Genomic DNA, 18,230 nt, shown 5'->3' with positions numbered 1-18,230 from the left:
TCCCATAGCTGGTGGTGATGGAGGCCTTGCATAGCAACCGGATTAATGTTAAAAGCTGCTGTGGGGCTCAAGCGCTGTATGGACATGTTCGTACTGATAACGTCACATATAGCTGGGGGGTACGAATATATATATTCGAAACCTCACAGACAAAGAATTAAAGGACAACTTTGTTTTTGTTTTTTTCAACCAAGGTTCATGTTTTAGGTTGTTATTAGAGAAAGTAAAAGATGAGTGGTATTTTTTTCTTTTTCTGGTTTCTTTAGTTTTAGCAATTTTAGCTATTGGGGGCATTGAACATGGGTCTAATATGTATTTTTTATTGTATTTACTATAGTCCTTCTATAGACCCCAGGAGGGGGTTCAAATATGATATATATAATAACAACATTCTACATACTGTGAAATAATGAAATGTACCCATTCTGCACTGTGAAATAAAATGAAATGTACCCATTCTACATACTGTGAAATAAAATGAAATGTACCCATTCTGCATACTGTGAAATAATGAAATGTACCCATTCTACATACTGTGAAATAAAATGAAATGTACCCATTCTACATACTGTGAAATAATGAAATGTAATATTCTACATACTGTGAAATAAAATTAAATGTACCCATTCTACATACCATGAAATAAAATTAAATGTACCCATTATACATGCTGTGAATAAAAAAAATGCAATCGATCAAAACTTCCGGAATTGCATGGTAGCAAAAAATGACATTGGTGTCTTTGCCTTCTTTTTCATATACCTTGGGAGCACATGGACGCAGCATCCTCCCGTCCTGGCCATCGATTGGCTGAGAGGCAGCATCCTCCTCCCGTCCAGGCCGCCGATTGGCTGAGAGGCAGGCAGGCAGGCAGCATCCTCCTCCCGTTCAGGCCGCCGATTGGCTGAGAGGCAGCATCCTCCTCCCGTCCTGGCCGCCGATTGGCTGAGCAGCACCCCAGTCCCAGTCCCTGAGTCCCATAGCTGCTGCCCTGTGTGTGTCGTTAGCTAGCTTTCTACTTAGCATTATTCCCAAGTAGTGAAGTCTTTTGTTTTTCCTACCTGGCCCGGCGCAGAAAACATCCTCAAAGCACTAGAAGTGTGTCTGTTGTGTTCTCTCCAGTCCTCCTGTCTCTACTGCGTCTCTGGGGTTCAGTTGGTCGTTTTATTACGGAGGTGAAAACACAAAAGAAAGGGAGAAAAGAAAACTTGCTTCTTCTACCATTAGCAAAAAGTTAGCTTGTGGGAGCTAACAGTTAGCAGTGTTGTGCTAACTGGAACTGAACTGAAGCAGCTGTGTGTGTGTGTCTGTCTGGAGACATTTATTAGCTCTTCACTCACAGGTAAGTTATAATATTATTATTATATTATAGCATAGCCGCTTTTGGGACCCTATAGGTTACCTGTTCTGTATTTGGGACATCGGTACAGAACAGGTAGGAAAGGAAAGGAGAGGGCTAGTATAGTACTGTAGATGAGTTAGCGCTCGAGGTGTTAGCATTCTGCCTGTCAGTTATACTTTCATCTATTGTGTGTGTGTGTGTGTGTGTGTGTGTGTGAGAGAGAGAGAGAGAGAGTGTGAGAGAGAGAGATTTGTTTGTTGTCCAAATTAATTCAATTAAATAATGCCACTGACTCCATTGTTCGTTCGGTTGGTTTTTGAGTATTTTTAAGTATTTATTAACAGTTTGCAGAATTACAGTACAACTCAATACAACAAAACTTAACTGTGGACGACACCATAAAGCATTACACTTGTTTACAACGGGGTCCACCATGTTCAATTCATTAGAAGTGAATTATTACTGCCATTGGCTAATGTCAACAAACAATAACAATACTTGACATGAGTTATTTTCCTGTCAAATGTTTATTCATTGACTAACATGGTTCTCTATCTAGGCTAGCCCCGCAAGCAGAACCCAAATGTAGTAAAGTTTCTGACACTTTGATTACTTTACCCATTGGGTCCTGTTTCACGCTGGGCTGCCGCCAGTTACGCACACACAAATACAATGTAAACATGCCATGAGAAAAGCTTCTGCGCGCTTTTACGATGTTCTTTCATGTGTTGACTTACGAATGTGCGAACTATAAGTACCTTACATACCATACCGACACATCTCCTGTGTCGCGGAAGCCGTTAAGTATTTTTAATCCATGATTGATTAAAAATGTCGCTTCTTCCTACCTTGTTTATTGACACCTCATTGTACCGCCTATCTGGCTAGCTAGTGGTGCTACAGCTATGACGGAGCAGATCAGAGGCAGGGACGTAGCCCGCAAAGCCAACCGCACATCGGGAGGCGGTACAATAAACGGTAAATAAACAAGAGAAATCAAAGCGACATTTTTTATCAAACATGGATTAAAAATACTTAACGGCTTCCGCGACACAAGAGATTTTATCAGAGGTATGTAAGGTACTTATAGTTCGCACATCCGTAAGCAAACACAATAAAAAACGTGGTAATAGCACGCCGATCGACGAAACGATGAGTTTGTATATATCCGCGTTCCAACAATCGCATTAGAAAATCTTAGCATGGCCAGGAACCCTATATAAAGCGACAATCGAATTTCATAAAAGCTTTATGTAGGGTTCCGAGAGGGGCTAGGCTAGCCCTAGAGTGTCTCTGTTGTTACATACAATTGGTACAGTATTCCACATACAGGAGCCATAGAACAGTGTCCTTGACTTGTGGTTGCAGCAAATGCTAAATAGTGCATTTATATAGTGCCTTTATCCAAGGTGCTTTACATAGATTGTGCATTCCATTCACACACACACACACACACACACACACACACACACACACATTCATACACTAACTCGGGGGAGCCTGGGTTCGAACTGGGAACCTTGCGGTTACCATCCGGCCACACTACCCCTGAGCCACCGCAGCGGCAGAACGGCGGCATAAATGTGATAAATGCTCCGTTTGTACATTAGCACAAATGTTTGAGGCACACAATTGGCAGGTGGTGTGATTACCCAGCACCTATCGCAAGGCACTTGCCAATTGTATGCCCCAAACATTTGTGCTTCCCTGGTCATGACGTGATGACGTTTGTGATGCTCAGAGGAAGTTTTGATTAATTCAGTCCAGTTGTCATTCGAGGCCCCTCGCCCGGAGAGAAAGCTGTCCGGGTGCAGCTCGTGAAAAAGTGGAGATATTTGTTTTGTGCCAGAACTTTCACATGGATGTGAAACTAGAGGACAATATCTTACTCCACGTCTTTGGAATTATTTAATGGATGAAACAAAACAGAGCATTTATCACATTTATGCTGCTGTTTTGCCGCTGCAACCGCAAGTCAAGGACACTGTTCTATGGCTGTTGGAGAATGTTAACAAGCATGCTGTCCCTCACTTATTGCTGCATATTTATTGAGAGCTGGACTGTCTCTGTCTCCCCCCCCCCTTTTCCAGGGTCAACTCCCTACCATTTGAAGCTGTATATAAACTACATGTGTTCCTGAGATATGCTCCGGAGATTCTTGCCTAACAAAAGGTAAAACATGTGAACAGTTTATCTTCTAGTCAGACTAGCCACACAGAAAAGGTTGTCTGTCACTGTAAACCAGTGGTTCCCACACTTTTTCATGTCATGGACCCCCAAACTGACATTTATTTGCCTGGGGATCCCCATTTTTCAACCATTTTCATTTCAATAACGCTTGACATGCATTCGTCTACGGACCCCCATTTACTGTGTACAAATGGAACCAAATGGACCCGTTTTGTACTCTTTCTACCTCCAATTTGTCTTGGTATCGTAATATTGCATAGTGTAGAAACTGTCGATCCTTATTTCGGTCGTGACTCAGCGCCACGTCAGACAAAATGGAGACCGGAACTACGTGGGCCAGTCTCTGCCCCCTTACTAGAGTTGAGGCCCGGGGCGGGCCCGTTGTGGGACCGCACTTTTAAAGCCCGGGCTCGAAGACGGCAGCTTTTCTAGCACGTGCATTTCATTCACGGTGCGCGTCGCTGCTCGTGCATTCGTGGTGCACACAGCAACAGCTGCTGCACTGCACTGTCAATCAGCAGTGCTCTGCTCTCGCACTGAATGATAAAAAACAAACCCACCATAGTAATAATAATAACTGAAGAACACTTACATTTCCTGCACTGTACTCGTTTGCAGGGCTCGACAGTGCGACTAGGTACTCGCATTTGCGACTAAAAATATCACCGTGCGAGTTGTAAAATTGAATTTGTAGCACAGGTGCGACTACAGGATTTGACCATTCAATCGTGATAAAGACAAGTCTCTGTCTACAGCAAGTGCACATTCTATATTCGTGGTTCTATACCTACATTTATATTTCTGAACGGCGGTGTCGTTCGCCAAAAAGAGAAGAGCTACAAGCTAACAACGTGTCGACTCTGTCGAGGCTCAATGCGGTGTTCATTTGAAGATCTGTTCCCTTTGCTCCCACCGCCCCTCCCCTCCCTGTGTTGCTGCTCCGTGCTCTTCCCTGTTACTGCTTGCTAAAGAAGTCAGAGCGAACTCAGCGGGATAGCATTAGCATGATCGCACAGATTCAGAAGGAATTGCTTGGACCCCGACACGTTATTTGCAAAGTTTGTTTGTAATGTTCAAACGTAACTTACTTTTAACCAAACGCAGGTGAAACAGCGTGCAGCCGTGCACGCACGCGTAGTGCGCACACACACACATGGAGTGGACGGATTGATGTTTATCAAAAACAACCCTTGCTTAGCGTTTGCGTACAAAAGTGTGTGCCCAGCATAAATGATAATGCAAATGACCGAACTGGCTGGATTACCGTATTAATATCAGTCAGTCAAAGCCAAGGAGAATGTTACAATACTAATTCACCATCGAGCAGCCTCTGCACTGTCTGAATGTCACACTAACATGATAGAACAGCAGGATAAAAACGGATAGCCTGTCTATCCATCCATGAGCAACTTATTATCTATCTAGCTCTGGTCCATAGCTCTAATGTGTTGCACGTATTAGAGGTATGGAACAGAGCTACTATCGATCTATCTACAAAGTATTAGCATAAAACAAATTGATTATATAGATTATATGAAAACAAACATAACAATGATATCATGATGAATATCACTATTTTGTGATAATTGCTGAAAAGATAGTGATATAATATTTTGACATTATTTTCCACCCCTACCTCATATCACTTCATTAAAAGAATCACACCCATGTGAAGTGAGGGGCGCTCTTGTCATCATACATCATCAGATATCATCTCATACTGGCCAATCAGAATGCCTGTTGCCTGTGATTGGTTAGCTGATTTTCTCGTTTACATATGACATACATTTTCCCTTCAATGTCAATGGCGTTTAATTTATGTCATATTTAGCAGAATTTTGACGTAATTTCTCTGATGATTGTCAATGGCTCATTTTGAGATGTGTGGGGACAAAGGCTGTATATTGGAGGGGCTAGCGCCCCTTAAAAATACATCATTTTTCATGGTGCTCCTAAAATAATTTGTGTGCTACTAGATTTTTCAACTTAGGCGCACACGTGCTACTTGGAAAAATGCTAAGCGTCAAGCCCTGCTCATTTGGTAGGCAGTGATTCTCCTGCAGTATTTAAATTGTGACTGCTTGTTGCTCAGAGCTGCACTATAGCCGATCTACAAGGTGTGTGTGTGTGTGTGTGTGTCTACAAGGGGTGTGTGTGGTGTGCATAACTAATTAGAACTTAGAAGAGAGAGAGAGAGGAGCAGAGGACGAATGCCGTAGCACGGACAGAGAAGATCATTTAAGCGTGTGAGCCCGGGCTGGGCCCGTTGGTATGGCGGGCCAGGCCAGGACATGGTCGGGTCCCAACGGGCTTACCCCATAATCCGCTCCCTATACTTTTAATTTCCACATTAACGTGTCTTTCTAGCTTTGCTTTTTCTGCTCTATCATTCATGTGTGAACCACAGCTGTTTTAAAACACTCCCTCAACATAAAGTCAGGCTTTCGCCTTTCGGTACCAGGATTTAGTTAATTGAAACTGAAAAACCTCTGAAAAACCTCATGTTTCTATGACTCGGTGGTGCTCAAACTATTTAATGTCAAGGACCCCCAAAATGATGACCCCCCCCCCCATCTGAAAATACAGTAGGTTGTTCCAGGGACCTCGCAGAAACAAAGATATGAGTTGAAAACATTTGATGTGAAAGAATATATATTCAAAGATTTGCAGTGAAAGAATATACAGTATATTCAAAGATTTGCACACGTTTTCTTTTCTTTTTTTTCTCAAAAATAGCAGATCTACAGTGCCACGCTATGAGCTTCTAGATATGCTATTTTTCAACGGCTAACATATACAATTATGGTTACTAGTGGATTTCTTTGGTTAAGAACGAAAACGGAACGAAAATACATTGCATGGATGCACCTGGGACATATCCTCAGTGATGTATCCCATGGTCATCAGGGTTTCGGGTCTCGCGAAACATACCCTTCACTCGGGTGATCAAGTCCCGACTTACGTCCCAGTAGCTACCCACAATCAGTTCCATTAGGGAAGACGGGGTCATACAGGCCGCCGCCCCCGAGGAGGTGGGAGGTGTGGCGTCTAGAAGGACTAGACTCTGTGGGTTGACTCCTGTCTGTGCCCCTCCTACGTCTCACATGGCTTAGAAGCTATAAGGTGACACAGATGCGTGTCCAGGTCTTAGCGGGACTAAAATGTGTTCTTCTTTTCTTTCCCCGGCAGAGAGGCTGGATGTGGACGAAACCTCCTCCCCTAACGAAATGTGACTCTTTTTGATATAGAGACAGTCATGGCGGCAAGCCTAACTAAAGGAGAAGAGAAAAAGTGATAAAAAAAAAAAATATATATATATATATATATATATATATATATATATATATCAAATGCTTAAACATGTAGCTAGGTGTAATGTTAGAGTCCACAGAAGTGAACCTTTCAAGCCTGTTTTCTCAACTCGCTGTTTCTCTGCAAGACATTACTTTACTATAAGCCCTATGTCCAAAACTGGTGGGTCAAACTGAACAACCAATATGTCAATTTGAAGCTATGTTTCCCTGCGTTCAAAATCAATGATTTAGCCTCGGTCAGAAGCGGTCACAAATGTTCTTTCTTTCCCTGACCGAGAGGCCGGATATGGACGAACTCTCCTCCTCCCCTATAACGAAATGTTCTTTCTTTCTCCGACAGAGAGGCTGGATGTGGATGAACCCCCCTCCTCCCCTAACGAAATGTGACAGGATGTTGAACCATCACTGCAGACGGAACCCTGAGCTTCAGGACGAGCTGCAGATCCAGGCGGCGGTGGCGGCGGGCGATGTTTACACCGTCAGGAGGATGCTGGAGCAGGGCTACTCCCCCAAGATCCGAGACGCCAACGGCTGGACACTGCTCCACTTCTCTGCTGCCAAGGGGAAGGAGAGATGTGTCCGCGTCTTCCTGGAGCACGGAGGTCAGTAGGGTCTGGGTAGCGATGGGGCTTGTTAATAGGGACTTTAAGCAACGACTGCCACAGCAGTCCGCTCCGGCACCCGGAAATGGATCAGTGCTCCAAGCATAAACCTGCTTGCCGTTGCAGCCGTGCAGAACCTACACGTATTGTCTACACCGCCATGAAACCATGTTTATTGAAATTATAGCTGTCATACATTTACACCGATGTGTTGGCATGCTCTGAATGAAGAAATAACACTAATACCATATGTCATAATAACCATGTTTATTAAAACTGTTTTAGAATAACAGTTAGCTGATGCATGACGGGGTGTTTAAAACAAATAAATAATGTGTTTATGTTTGACACATGCTGCATAGACACGTCCATGGGAACCAAAAATGAATCGGAACCCGTTGTCGACGGCTGTTTGCTTAACGATTTTGACAGCAACGGCCATTGTGCCATAGCCGCCGTACTTCCGCCTAGTGGAGCCATCCTGAAAACAGTCGTTGCTTAAAGTCCCTAATCTTTTTATTGATAACGAGCATGCAAGGCACCAACCTGCACATCAGAAGCAATTAGGGGGTTCAGACTCTTGCTCAAGGACACTTCAGCACTAACTCTGGGGGAGCCCACAGGGATTGCAGTCGAACTGGGAACCTCACGGTTCCCATCCGGCTGTTCTACCGGCCACTCTACCCCTGAGCCACTGCCGCCCAGAAAATAGAACGGGCTGTTTTACGTAACACGTATGGCCAGCACAAGATTCAGAGCAGAGCGCTGGTAGAGGGTTTTAATGCTTTGGTGACATTACAGCTTGACCCCAGCTTAAACTTCCAGTCAATGTTGCATAACAAGTTTCCAGGTGTAAAAGAGGGGTGAAAATAATAATAATCCTCAAAATAATTATTTTCTGTAGCCTACAAGCTTGCACACATTACATTTACAAGATGTTCTTAGACTAGAGAAACGAGGTAAAATGTGACTCTTTTTGATACAGAGACAGTCATGGCGGCAAGACTAACTGTTCAGGAGAGGAGAAAAACTCCAAAATGAGTTAATATCACAGGCAGACTCTTCACAGCTGAAATCAACAAATACGCTATATGAACTAAATGTTTAAACATGTAGCTAGGTGTAATGTTAAAGTCCACAGAAGTGAACCTTTCAAGCCTGTTTTCTCAACTCGCTGTTTACAAGACATTACTCTATAAGCGGCATATCTCCAAAACTGGTGTGTCAAACTGAAAACCAATATGTCAATTTGAAGCTATGATTCCCTGCTTTCACATGACATGAAGTGGAAAAAATCGGTCACAAATGTCAAATAAAACAAATGATCAAATATACAGGTGTGTACAAATTAAATTATTAAATTATTAAATTAAAATAGCATCAGTCCTTTTAGCAAGGAGCAGATGATCAATTGGGTGGTTTTGATTTTAATCCATATATGATGATAATTCTATTACCCAATAATCATTATTTGGCGCAAATAGGACCACGTTGCCACTGTAAGCATATCCTGGAGTACACAGCAGTGGTGCACAATGACATCCACCAGGGGGCACTGTTTATCAGGATATCAGATTTGCTTGACTTTTAATTTGCAGCAGTGTGAAGTTGACCTGCAATTATTAATCACATCATAAATAAGATGTGATTAAAATAAATTATAAACGTATCATATCAGATCTCATATGCAGTTCAGTCATGTTTCATTCAACGTTTTCATAAATCCTCAATTTGGTCTCCCCTTGCTTCTACAAATGTCTTCTAAATCCTCGATCCTGACACTTTTATGAAAAACCACAAGTTTCTCCTCTCCAGTATAAATGAACTGCTCTCCTCCCCTCCCAGCTGACCCCACAGTGAAGGACTTCATCGGTGGTTTCACGGCGCTCCACTACGCCGCCATGCACGGCCGCGCGCGCATCGCCCGCCTCATGCTGGAGTCGGAGTTCCGCGGTGACATCATCAACGCCAAGAGCAACGACGGCTGGACGCCGCTGCACGTGGCCGCGCACTACGGACGAGACTCCTTCGTACGACTCCTCCTTGAGTTCCGTGCCCAGGTCTGATTACTTACTTACTTCATTACAGTGGTTCTCAAAGTGGGGTCCGGGGACCTTCAGGGGGTTCCAGGGGAGTCCCCAGCTAAATGATAGTTAGGAACCAAATGGACCCATACTGTATATGGATCTGTAACTCGGCGAGTGGGTCCCGAAACCCGGAGGCATAATGTTCCGTTCTTAACCTCACGCTACCTCGTCTTACGTCTCTCTAGAAGAGTTCATATTCCACACGAGATGCTTCCTGAAGTCAGACATGAAGACAGAACATTGTCCTGCTGGTCCAAACCATGGAGAGCTCCCTAGATCTTTTAAGTCCACCCGTAAACAAGGAAGTGAACGGCAGTGCGCACACGCAAAACACGAGGAGATCGCTGAAAATGGAAAGGCCAATTTCTTTTATTTTTTTTAAAAATATGGATTTTTATAAGAAGTCTATACACATCCAAGGCACCCTGTGGTTTAGATTCTAAAGACGTGTATACACGTCTTTAGCATAATTTGTGTTAAAATTGTTCAAATAGCCGATCTACAAGTTCACAACGTGTCGATGTAGATCGGCTAGTTGAACTATTTTAAAATGTTTTTCAAAATGGTAAAATGGCATAAGTTTAGTGGTAAAGGCGTGGCGCACTATATAGGGCCTCACATCGAAAAGGATACCATGCAAAAAAAAAGAAAACTCCTTGCGGTCTTGTTTCCATTCAGGTCCTGCATGGGTAAAAAAAATAAGAAAATTCAAATCATCACAAAATATGTGTAGGTTGTGGATAAAGGAAGGGGTTCTAAAGAGGTGTGTGTGTGGGGGGGGGGGGGGGGGGGGGGGGGTTTGTCAAGTCGGGAGCGATCATTTCCTCTCCCTTTTGGAATGCTGAAAGGTGGTGGTTTCAGGCATGTTTTAAAGGATGCCAGTGATCTGCTATCCTTTTAGGGAGGGGTTCACTGGTGGCAGTGCTGTAGAAGGAGACCCGTGATTGTTTTATAAGTAAATGGTAACCAGATCGTTGTTCTCGCTCCCTCTAGTATTGTTGCTATGGGAGCCGCTCACTTTTCAGAGGTAGTCACTAGTCAGGTATGCGGGCACTGAGGCCATAAGAGGGGCCAAGCTGCATTTACAATTTGAACACATTCAATTTCAACCCCACCCCCCCCGAAGGTGGACCCGCTGAGCGACAAGGGCACCACGCCGCTGCAGCTCGCCATCATCCGCGAGCGCTCGAGCTGCGTGCGCATCCTGCTGGACCACGGAGCCAACATCGACATCCAGAACGGCTTCCTGCTGCGCTACGCCGTCATCAAGGGCAACCACGCGTACTGCCGCATGTTCCTGCAGCGCGGTGCCGACACCAACCTGGGCCGTCTGGAGGACGGCCAGACGCCGCTGCACCTGTCTGCGCTGCGCGACGACGCGGCGTGCGCGCGCATGCTGCACGCCTACGGCGCAGACGCAGCCGCGCGGAACTACGAGGGGCAGACGCCGCTGGCCGTCTCCGTTAGCATGTCGGCCGCCGGACGCCCGTGTCTGGACTTCCTGCAGGAAGTCACCAGTAAGTCTTAAGTTATTATTAATAACCCATTCAGGATGTCGGGGAAACCCTTTTGGTTGTTTAAAATATTATGTTGTTACTTTAGCTTTTGAAAAACAGCAGATCTACAAGCTCATAGCACCCGAGTAGCACAGCAGATTTACAAGCTCGTAGCGCCCGAGTTCCGTGCTACGGGCGTGTAGATCTGCTATTTTTGAAAAATCTTGTTGTTGAGTTGTGTGAGAAATGTGTGTTTTAAATGATAGTTTGTCGTCCATCCATATGCCCAGATATTTATAGTGTGAGATAGTGTGAGACTTCAATAGGAGTCCCGTCTCTAGTTGTCATGTTACACATTGTTTGAGTGGCATTAGGTTTTCTAGAAAATAACATATATTAATTTTTTTCCAGGATTTAACAACAGCTTGAGATTGATGAATCTCAAGCTGTTGAATTATGTGAATATCTGATTGTAGGTTTTGAAAAGCTATTTTAATCTAAAGGTGGACTAGTAGAAAAGAGTTCCATGTTGGGTACAACAGTGACAGATCTGTACTGTAAGATGAGAGGAGACGAAAGCTCAGAAAAAAAGAGGGAACTCTGCCAACAAAAGTTAGAAAGACCAGTTGTTCAGTGTCAGAACAATCAATGGGGGGGGGGGGGGCATTACCTGAAGCAGGAATGATTTTTGGATGGATGAACAATGGCTGCATTCCTCTACCCCCCCCCCCCCCCCCCTCTCAGAACTTTGATATCAAAGAGCTCCGGTCCGTTTTCGAGACGACCCCATTCAGCCACGATCAGTCAGATCGTGTGTCTGCTCGCTTATTGATTACACAACTACCTCAGTGGATTAAAACGCATCTGCCTGGGCCGTGTGAAAGCCAGTGACTGGCACCCAACGATTGAACCATAGGCACAGGGCTGTGGTGACACCAGACAGGCCCGCAGCTGTGCTGCCGTGCCAGCCTCTTTGTTGTGGTTTCTAGTGCGGCACAATTCATCAAAAAAAGATTCGAGATCTAGATTCAGAGTCTGACACCTAATTTTGTGAAGAATGGTGCAGCAACTAGTTGACTGTCCAGTTCATTTTAATGTTTTTGCTACAAGAGAGAGACTTTAAGAGAGGTTTAAGTCTTTAAGCACTTGAATGTTGTATGTTTAAAGCCACAGTAGTTATGGCTCCAGGTGACACATTTTGAATGTAGTAATTGTTCAACAATACATATCTTTCATGGAAAAACATTAAATCGTGTGAGAATCGTGATCTCAATTCTTGTGGAGGAATATCCAGATTTCACATTAGCAAGAATGGTGCAGCACTAGTGGTTTCCCTCCAAGGCCAGGCTGGGCTGTGGTCCTCCTGGGTGCTTAAGGAAGAGGAAGAACATCCGCACACCAGTTTGTAGAGCGCTGAGACTTACTTTATTTTAAGGCAACAATTAAATGCAACATTTCGACCGACTAGGTCTTCATCGGGAATATTTGCCTGATGAAGACCTAGTTGGTCGAAACGTTGCATTTAATTGTTGCCTTAAAATAAAGTAAGTCTCAGAGCTCTACAAACTGGTGTGCGGATGTCCTTCCTCTTCCTTGATGTTTGCCTTGATGCCTGACATCCAGCACCTGGCCTGAATATAGGCATTGAGATGTGCACACAATCTTCTCTGTGAACACCTCCTGGGTGCTTCCCACCGTCCCACGGCCCAGGGAGGGAGGGAGGGAGGAAGGTTGGGCACAGTCCTCCTGGGTGCTTCCCACCGTCCCACGGCCCAGGTAGGGAGGGAAATATCCACGGCCAAAAGGAGTCACTTTACTTCACCACCCACGTCACGCCGATAACACCACCTAAGACATTCACTTCCTGGAACCGACCATGGGGGATTTTTTTAAAACCCCCAGCTGTTTGCATGCAGCTGATAACGCTGTGGTGATAATGATGATTGTACCTCGTTGTGACCTTGATGGCCGAGTAATACCTCAGGGAGGGTTTGTTGAAAAACCGTACAGTCACAGAGACGGGAAGACGACCTATGAAAATATGTTTTTGTTGCGCGGGGGGGTAAATGTTTTATTTGGATAGGATTGTAGAGTTACAAGAAGCCGAAAGCAGAGAGGTGGAATATTGTGTATCTCCCTCCTGAATCAAACCAGGGACACTGCACCATCTAAACAGCCCACAAAGCTTTATAAATGAATTGTTTTAAATACTAAGTTCAACACTTTAGTCTGTTTTCTGTCCATTCTCTCTCACGCCCTCCAATCTCTATTCTCTAGCCTGACAAGTGACAATTAATAATAATAAACCATCTATAGAGCACCTTTCATGACATTGAGATGCAGCGCAAAGTGCTTTACATGGCAGAAAAGAAAACGAGTAAAACAAACTGGATAACGTTAAGACAATAAAACAAACGCAAAGAGCACCGGCAGCAGATGCAGTACAGTGAATATATGAATGAGAACACAGGTACTCTTGATCAGACTGTCATTTATTTTGTTAATTATTTTGGTGTCAGCCACAGGAAATACAATGTATTGTAAATGTGTGTCTTAAATGCCACGGATGGGCTGCGAAAGGCAGCCAGACACGAAACCATTCGTTCATGCATTCGGGTGCATAGTGACAAAAATGACAAATTACTCTCAACAGGGATTATTCTTGTAATGCACAGTCTTGACTGATCAAATCAAAAGATGTCGACTGTATAATTGAATGAGTATAATAAACACATTTCTGTCTTCCAGGACTCTGCAGGACATGTGTATAATAGTGTGGTTCTCTCTCTCTCTCTAGCACAGGAAATATAATGAGTTGTAAATTGTGTCTGAATAATCCCGTAAAATAATAATATAGTAATAAAAGGGATGTGCAGTGAAAGGCAGCCGGTCATGAAAGTAAAATCATTCATTCATGAAGTGCAGACATACTTCGCAGGACATGATGTATAACATGGTGGTTCTCTCTCTCTCTCAGGACAACCCAGGACTCTGCAGGACATGTGTAGGATAAAGGTGCGTCAGTGCATCGGCCTGCAGCGTTTAAAGCTGCTGGAGGAGCTGCCCGTGGCCAAGGTCATGAAGGACTACCTCAAACACAAGTTCGACAACGTGTGACCAGTGAGACCAGCACAGGGCAGCAGAGACGTTGTCGCACCGCCGAGGAACGGATGAAAAGGCCCAAACGGAGAACAACTTTCTTCTGGTCTCATTCGAGTCAGACTATGCAATCACTGTGTTATGGAGGGGAGAAACTGGTGCTTGGTAGCATCCCCCCCTGTCGGTCGAGTACAAGACATTCACCAGGGACTGGAGAGTTCCGTTTTTTTTACTTCATTGTGTTAGGCCTTTTTTTGTACTGGAGCAGTCGGTCGCTGTGTGTGTGTGTGTGTGTGTGTGTGGGGGGGTCAGTCATTATTGATCAGTGATTGGTGTAATTATGCAGCTGTTGTGCCCATTGTGAGCGGAGAGGGGGAGAACGAAATCTTAACTACAAGAGGATGTTTTTTGTTTGTTTTTTTACCATCAAAATCCAATCCATAAGGTTTTTCATAGGCCTCATACACACATACAGAACACATGTTCTGTGTCTTGTCTGTGTTTAATGGCCGCCCTAATAATGCTCTTCCAATGGAAGTCGCATGGTTTGACCAAACATGTTGGTTTGATGGGCAGAACACAGCCGTATGATCGAACACAAATGTTTGGTCAAACCATGTGACTCCCATTGGAAAATGCATTGAGGCGGCCATCAAACTCAGGCAGAACACAGAACATGTGGCCTGTATGCGTGTATGGGGCCTTAGCATGTTGCGGGCCTTGATGGTGCACACTGCACAGGTGTGCACGTGCATATTATAAGCCAATGACAATATTTATATCCCCCCGCCCCCTTCTTCCATTTGCTGTGGTATCAACTTTCGATTCATAGCAAAAACAAAAAAAAGATTGAGAAGAGCTAACGATCACGTTTTTTTTTTTTTTTTTTTACAGATTTCTAAAAGCCTGTGCCTCTGCAGTATAATTTTGAGGATTTCAGTCTTACAGTTTGGGGCCTTTTATATTTCATTTTATTTTTTCTCTGTCGAAAACCCATTCGACGGAAAGTGTGTCAAACTCTTAACTGCTTCACGCCGAGCGATATGAGTCACATGACCAGGTCACATGACTCAGTGGTTCTCAAAGTGGGGGTCCGGGGAACCCCAGGGGTCCTTCATTGGGCTCCAGGGGTCCCCCAGCTAAATGAACACTGATGTGGCTGTAACTCTGAGAGTGTAACATTTGTACACTTGCATGGGGTCTTCTTTGGGACAAATACACATTGATTTTAGGGAGAGGGTCCTTGACATGAAAAAGGTTTGGGAACCACTGGACATGAACAACTGACCGGCACGACATGCAATACTGACCAGTAGGGCTGAGCTACGCAACAACCCAAGGGGAGCGGATGGGAGAGGAGGGGAGTGCCGAGCCTTGAGCCAGATTCCATTGTCTACCACACGACTGTCACATATTTCAGCAGGTCACCAATGTCACCGTAACACTGCCATGTTAAAGTGGCCGAGTGCGAGTGGCTGAGATTTTGGCTTTTCTGATTTCAAACCCCGAGTCGAGAGGACAGCCGAGCCTTTCTGGCGTCACACAGACAGGAGCGCATAGGCCTTCTGTAATGCATCTGTAACGATCTACAAGCTCACAGCACATCACAGCGCAACGTGTTGTGAGCTAGTAGATCGCCTATTTTCAGTAATTTGTTTCATGATTAAATAGTATTTGAAACGGTGGAACTAGAGTACGCGCTCAGAAGTATCTTCCATAAAACCGTGAATGCTCTCGGACAAATATATGATCAAATTAAAGCCTCCATCTAGAAAAACAGAATGATTATAGCATCCAAACATTGCAGCTGTACATAATATTAGTTCATTGTTTAGGGAAACTTTTCATGCTGTTTCACAAAATGTTCGGGTCTGACAAAATAAAATCCACTTTAACCGTTTTTATTTTGGAATTGGAAAGGTAAACTATTTGTCCCACCGAAAGCCTAAATATCCAAAAAGAGTTTTCGGTCGGTGGCTCTTTTGAAAAACACCTGAAAAGTAATTGCTCCGTTTCAAATTAATAAATTGCATCACTTTGCAGCCGGATTAATTAATGATCTCGTTTCAGATTGGTTCATGGCATAATTGCCTTGGAAACTTGTTGACATTTTGCTCAGTAAATGAGTTGGTCTTTTGGATTAATTTTGCAGCCATGGTCGGTGTATGTTTTTTTTTTTTTTATGAATTTAGCAGTGGTTGAGGAGCCTGGGGATATTTCATGCAAATTTGTCTAAAAGAGCCAAATGTTGCACAGATGTATCCCAAGCTCGGGCGACCCTAGATAAATCTACATCTGTGCAACATTTGGCGCTTTTAGACGAATTTGCACAACAAAATATCCCAAAAGTCTCCCTAAGCTCCTCTACAGCCAGTCGGTGGAAGTTGGGTTAAAACCAGAAGCAAAATGTAAATATGTCATGTTTGTACAGCAGATATTTTTGTAGATTTATTTAAGTGAGTATTTTCTCCTGTATTCTTAATGTATTTGGACTTTGTTGGAAAAGGATTGTGTGCTTCGTTTGGTGTGACGTATTGATTTTTTTTTAACTTAATTTTCTGAGAATAATTTGGAATCAAGTAGGGGGTTTCCCTCATTTTTCTTTTTATTATATATTTTTTTGCAGGAAGGGCACATGCTTTCTCAAAATGACATTGTCTCTTAATTTGTGAAGAGACCATACTGTGAATTTTGTTTTTATCAGATGTTTATAGGAATATGCTCTTACATAATTGTCCAATCCACTGAGCAAATCTCTTTAATGTACTCATTTAAAATCTACCGGTAGGCCTATGTTAAATTGAAGACATTGTCATTACCCTTCTATTTGTGTGTTTTGTGTTGTTACCCAACATTGTCAGTGCAGTGAACACATTTGGATGTCAAACTAAGTTTTATCGTGCCACAGATCCATTTTTTAATAGACATTTACATTAACATTGTATTATTCCCATTAAAATTAGTCTAAAAATAATGCTTGCTTTTCCTGAGAAGGCACTTTTTCTGTGTTTTTCTGTGCAGAACTGACGTCCACATGTTCTCACGTGAGCTGTAGCCTGTTCGTTCAACATGGCCTAATTTCATTCATCACTTCTCTGTGGTTCTTTAAAGTATGAATATATTCATTCAGAATGCTCTGGCTGACTTTTAAAACCACCCAGTTTGGGAACTACACGTTAGAATCCTCTGTCAATTTCACTCGATGCAACTAAACGGACTTCTAATACTCGTCAACGGTTCATTTGACACTCGTGGGTTTCATGGTGTACAAAAAACCCCACTGTACTGCCTCTTGTCCTCCTCTGCTCTAAAACCCACTGTACTGCCTCTTGTCCTCCTCTGCTCTAAAACCCACTGTACTGCCTCTTGTCCTCTGCTCTAAAACCCACTGTACTGCCTCTTGTCCTCTGCTCTAAAACCCACTGTACTGCCTCTTGTCCTCTGCTCTAAAACCCACTGTACTGCCTCTTGTCCTCTGCTCTAAAACCCACTGTACTGCCTCTTGTCCTCCTCTGCTCTAAAACCCACTGTACTGCCTCTTGTCCTCTGCTCTAAAACCCACTGTACTGCCTCTTGTCCTCTGCTCTAAAACCCACTGTACTGCCTCTTGTCCTCTGCTCTAAAACCCACTGTACTGCCTCTTGTCCTCCTCTGCTCTAAAACCCACTGTACTGCCTCTTGTCCTCCTCAGCTCTAAAACCCACTGTACTGCCTCTTGTCCTCCTCAGCTCTAAAACCCACTGTACTGCCTCTTGTCCTCGTTGGCTCTAAAACCCACTGTACTGCCTCTTGTCCTCCTCAGCTCTAAAACCCACTGTACTGCCTCTTGTCCTCCTCAGCTCTAAAACCCACTGTACTGCCTCTTGTCCTCCTCGGCTCTAAAACCCACTGTACTGCCTCTTGTCCTCCTCAGCTCTAAAACCCACTGTACTGCCTCTTGTCCTCCTCAGCTCTAAAACCCACTGTACTGCCTCTTGTCCTCCTCAGCTCTAAAACCCACTGTACTGCCTCTTGTCCTCCTCAGCTCTAAAACCCACTGTACTGCCTCTTGTCCTCGTTGGCTCTAAAACCCACTGTACTGCCTCTTGTCCTCCTCAGCT

General features: G+C 44.0%; 1 protein-coding gene across 1 annotated transcript; it reads left to right on the top strand.

Annotated features, from left to right (window-relative positions):
- The first annotated feature begins 1,076 nt into the window (after nucleotides 1–1,076).
- asb7 (ankyrin repeat and SOCS box containing 7) lies at nucleotides 1,077–17,391 on the top strand. Its single transcript, XM_080760473.1, has 6 exons — nucleotides 1,077–1,342; nucleotides 3,433–3,514; nucleotides 7,187–7,448; nucleotides 9,294–9,508; nucleotides 10,662–11,052; nucleotides 14,009–17,391. The coding sequence occupies exons 3-6, from the start codon at nucleotides 7,196–7,198 to the stop codon at nucleotides 14,146–14,148; spliced, it is 999 nt and encodes a 332-aa protein (XP_080616599.1). The 5' UTR covers nucleotides 1,077–1,342; nucleotides 3,433–3,514; nucleotides 7,187–7,195; the 3' UTR covers nucleotides 14,149–17,391.
- The last annotated feature ends 839 nt before the right edge of the window (nucleotides 17,392–18,230 follow it).

This window comes from Protomyctophum bolini, assembly GCF_963924005.1.
Source record: "Protomyctophum bolini genome assembly, chromosome: 1".
NCBI classification, from domain to species: Eukaryota; Metazoa; Chordata; class Actinopteri; order Myctophiformes; family Myctophidae; genus Protomyctophum; species Protomyctophum bolini.
This window is presented reverse-complemented; position numbering and strand designations above follow the sequence as displayed.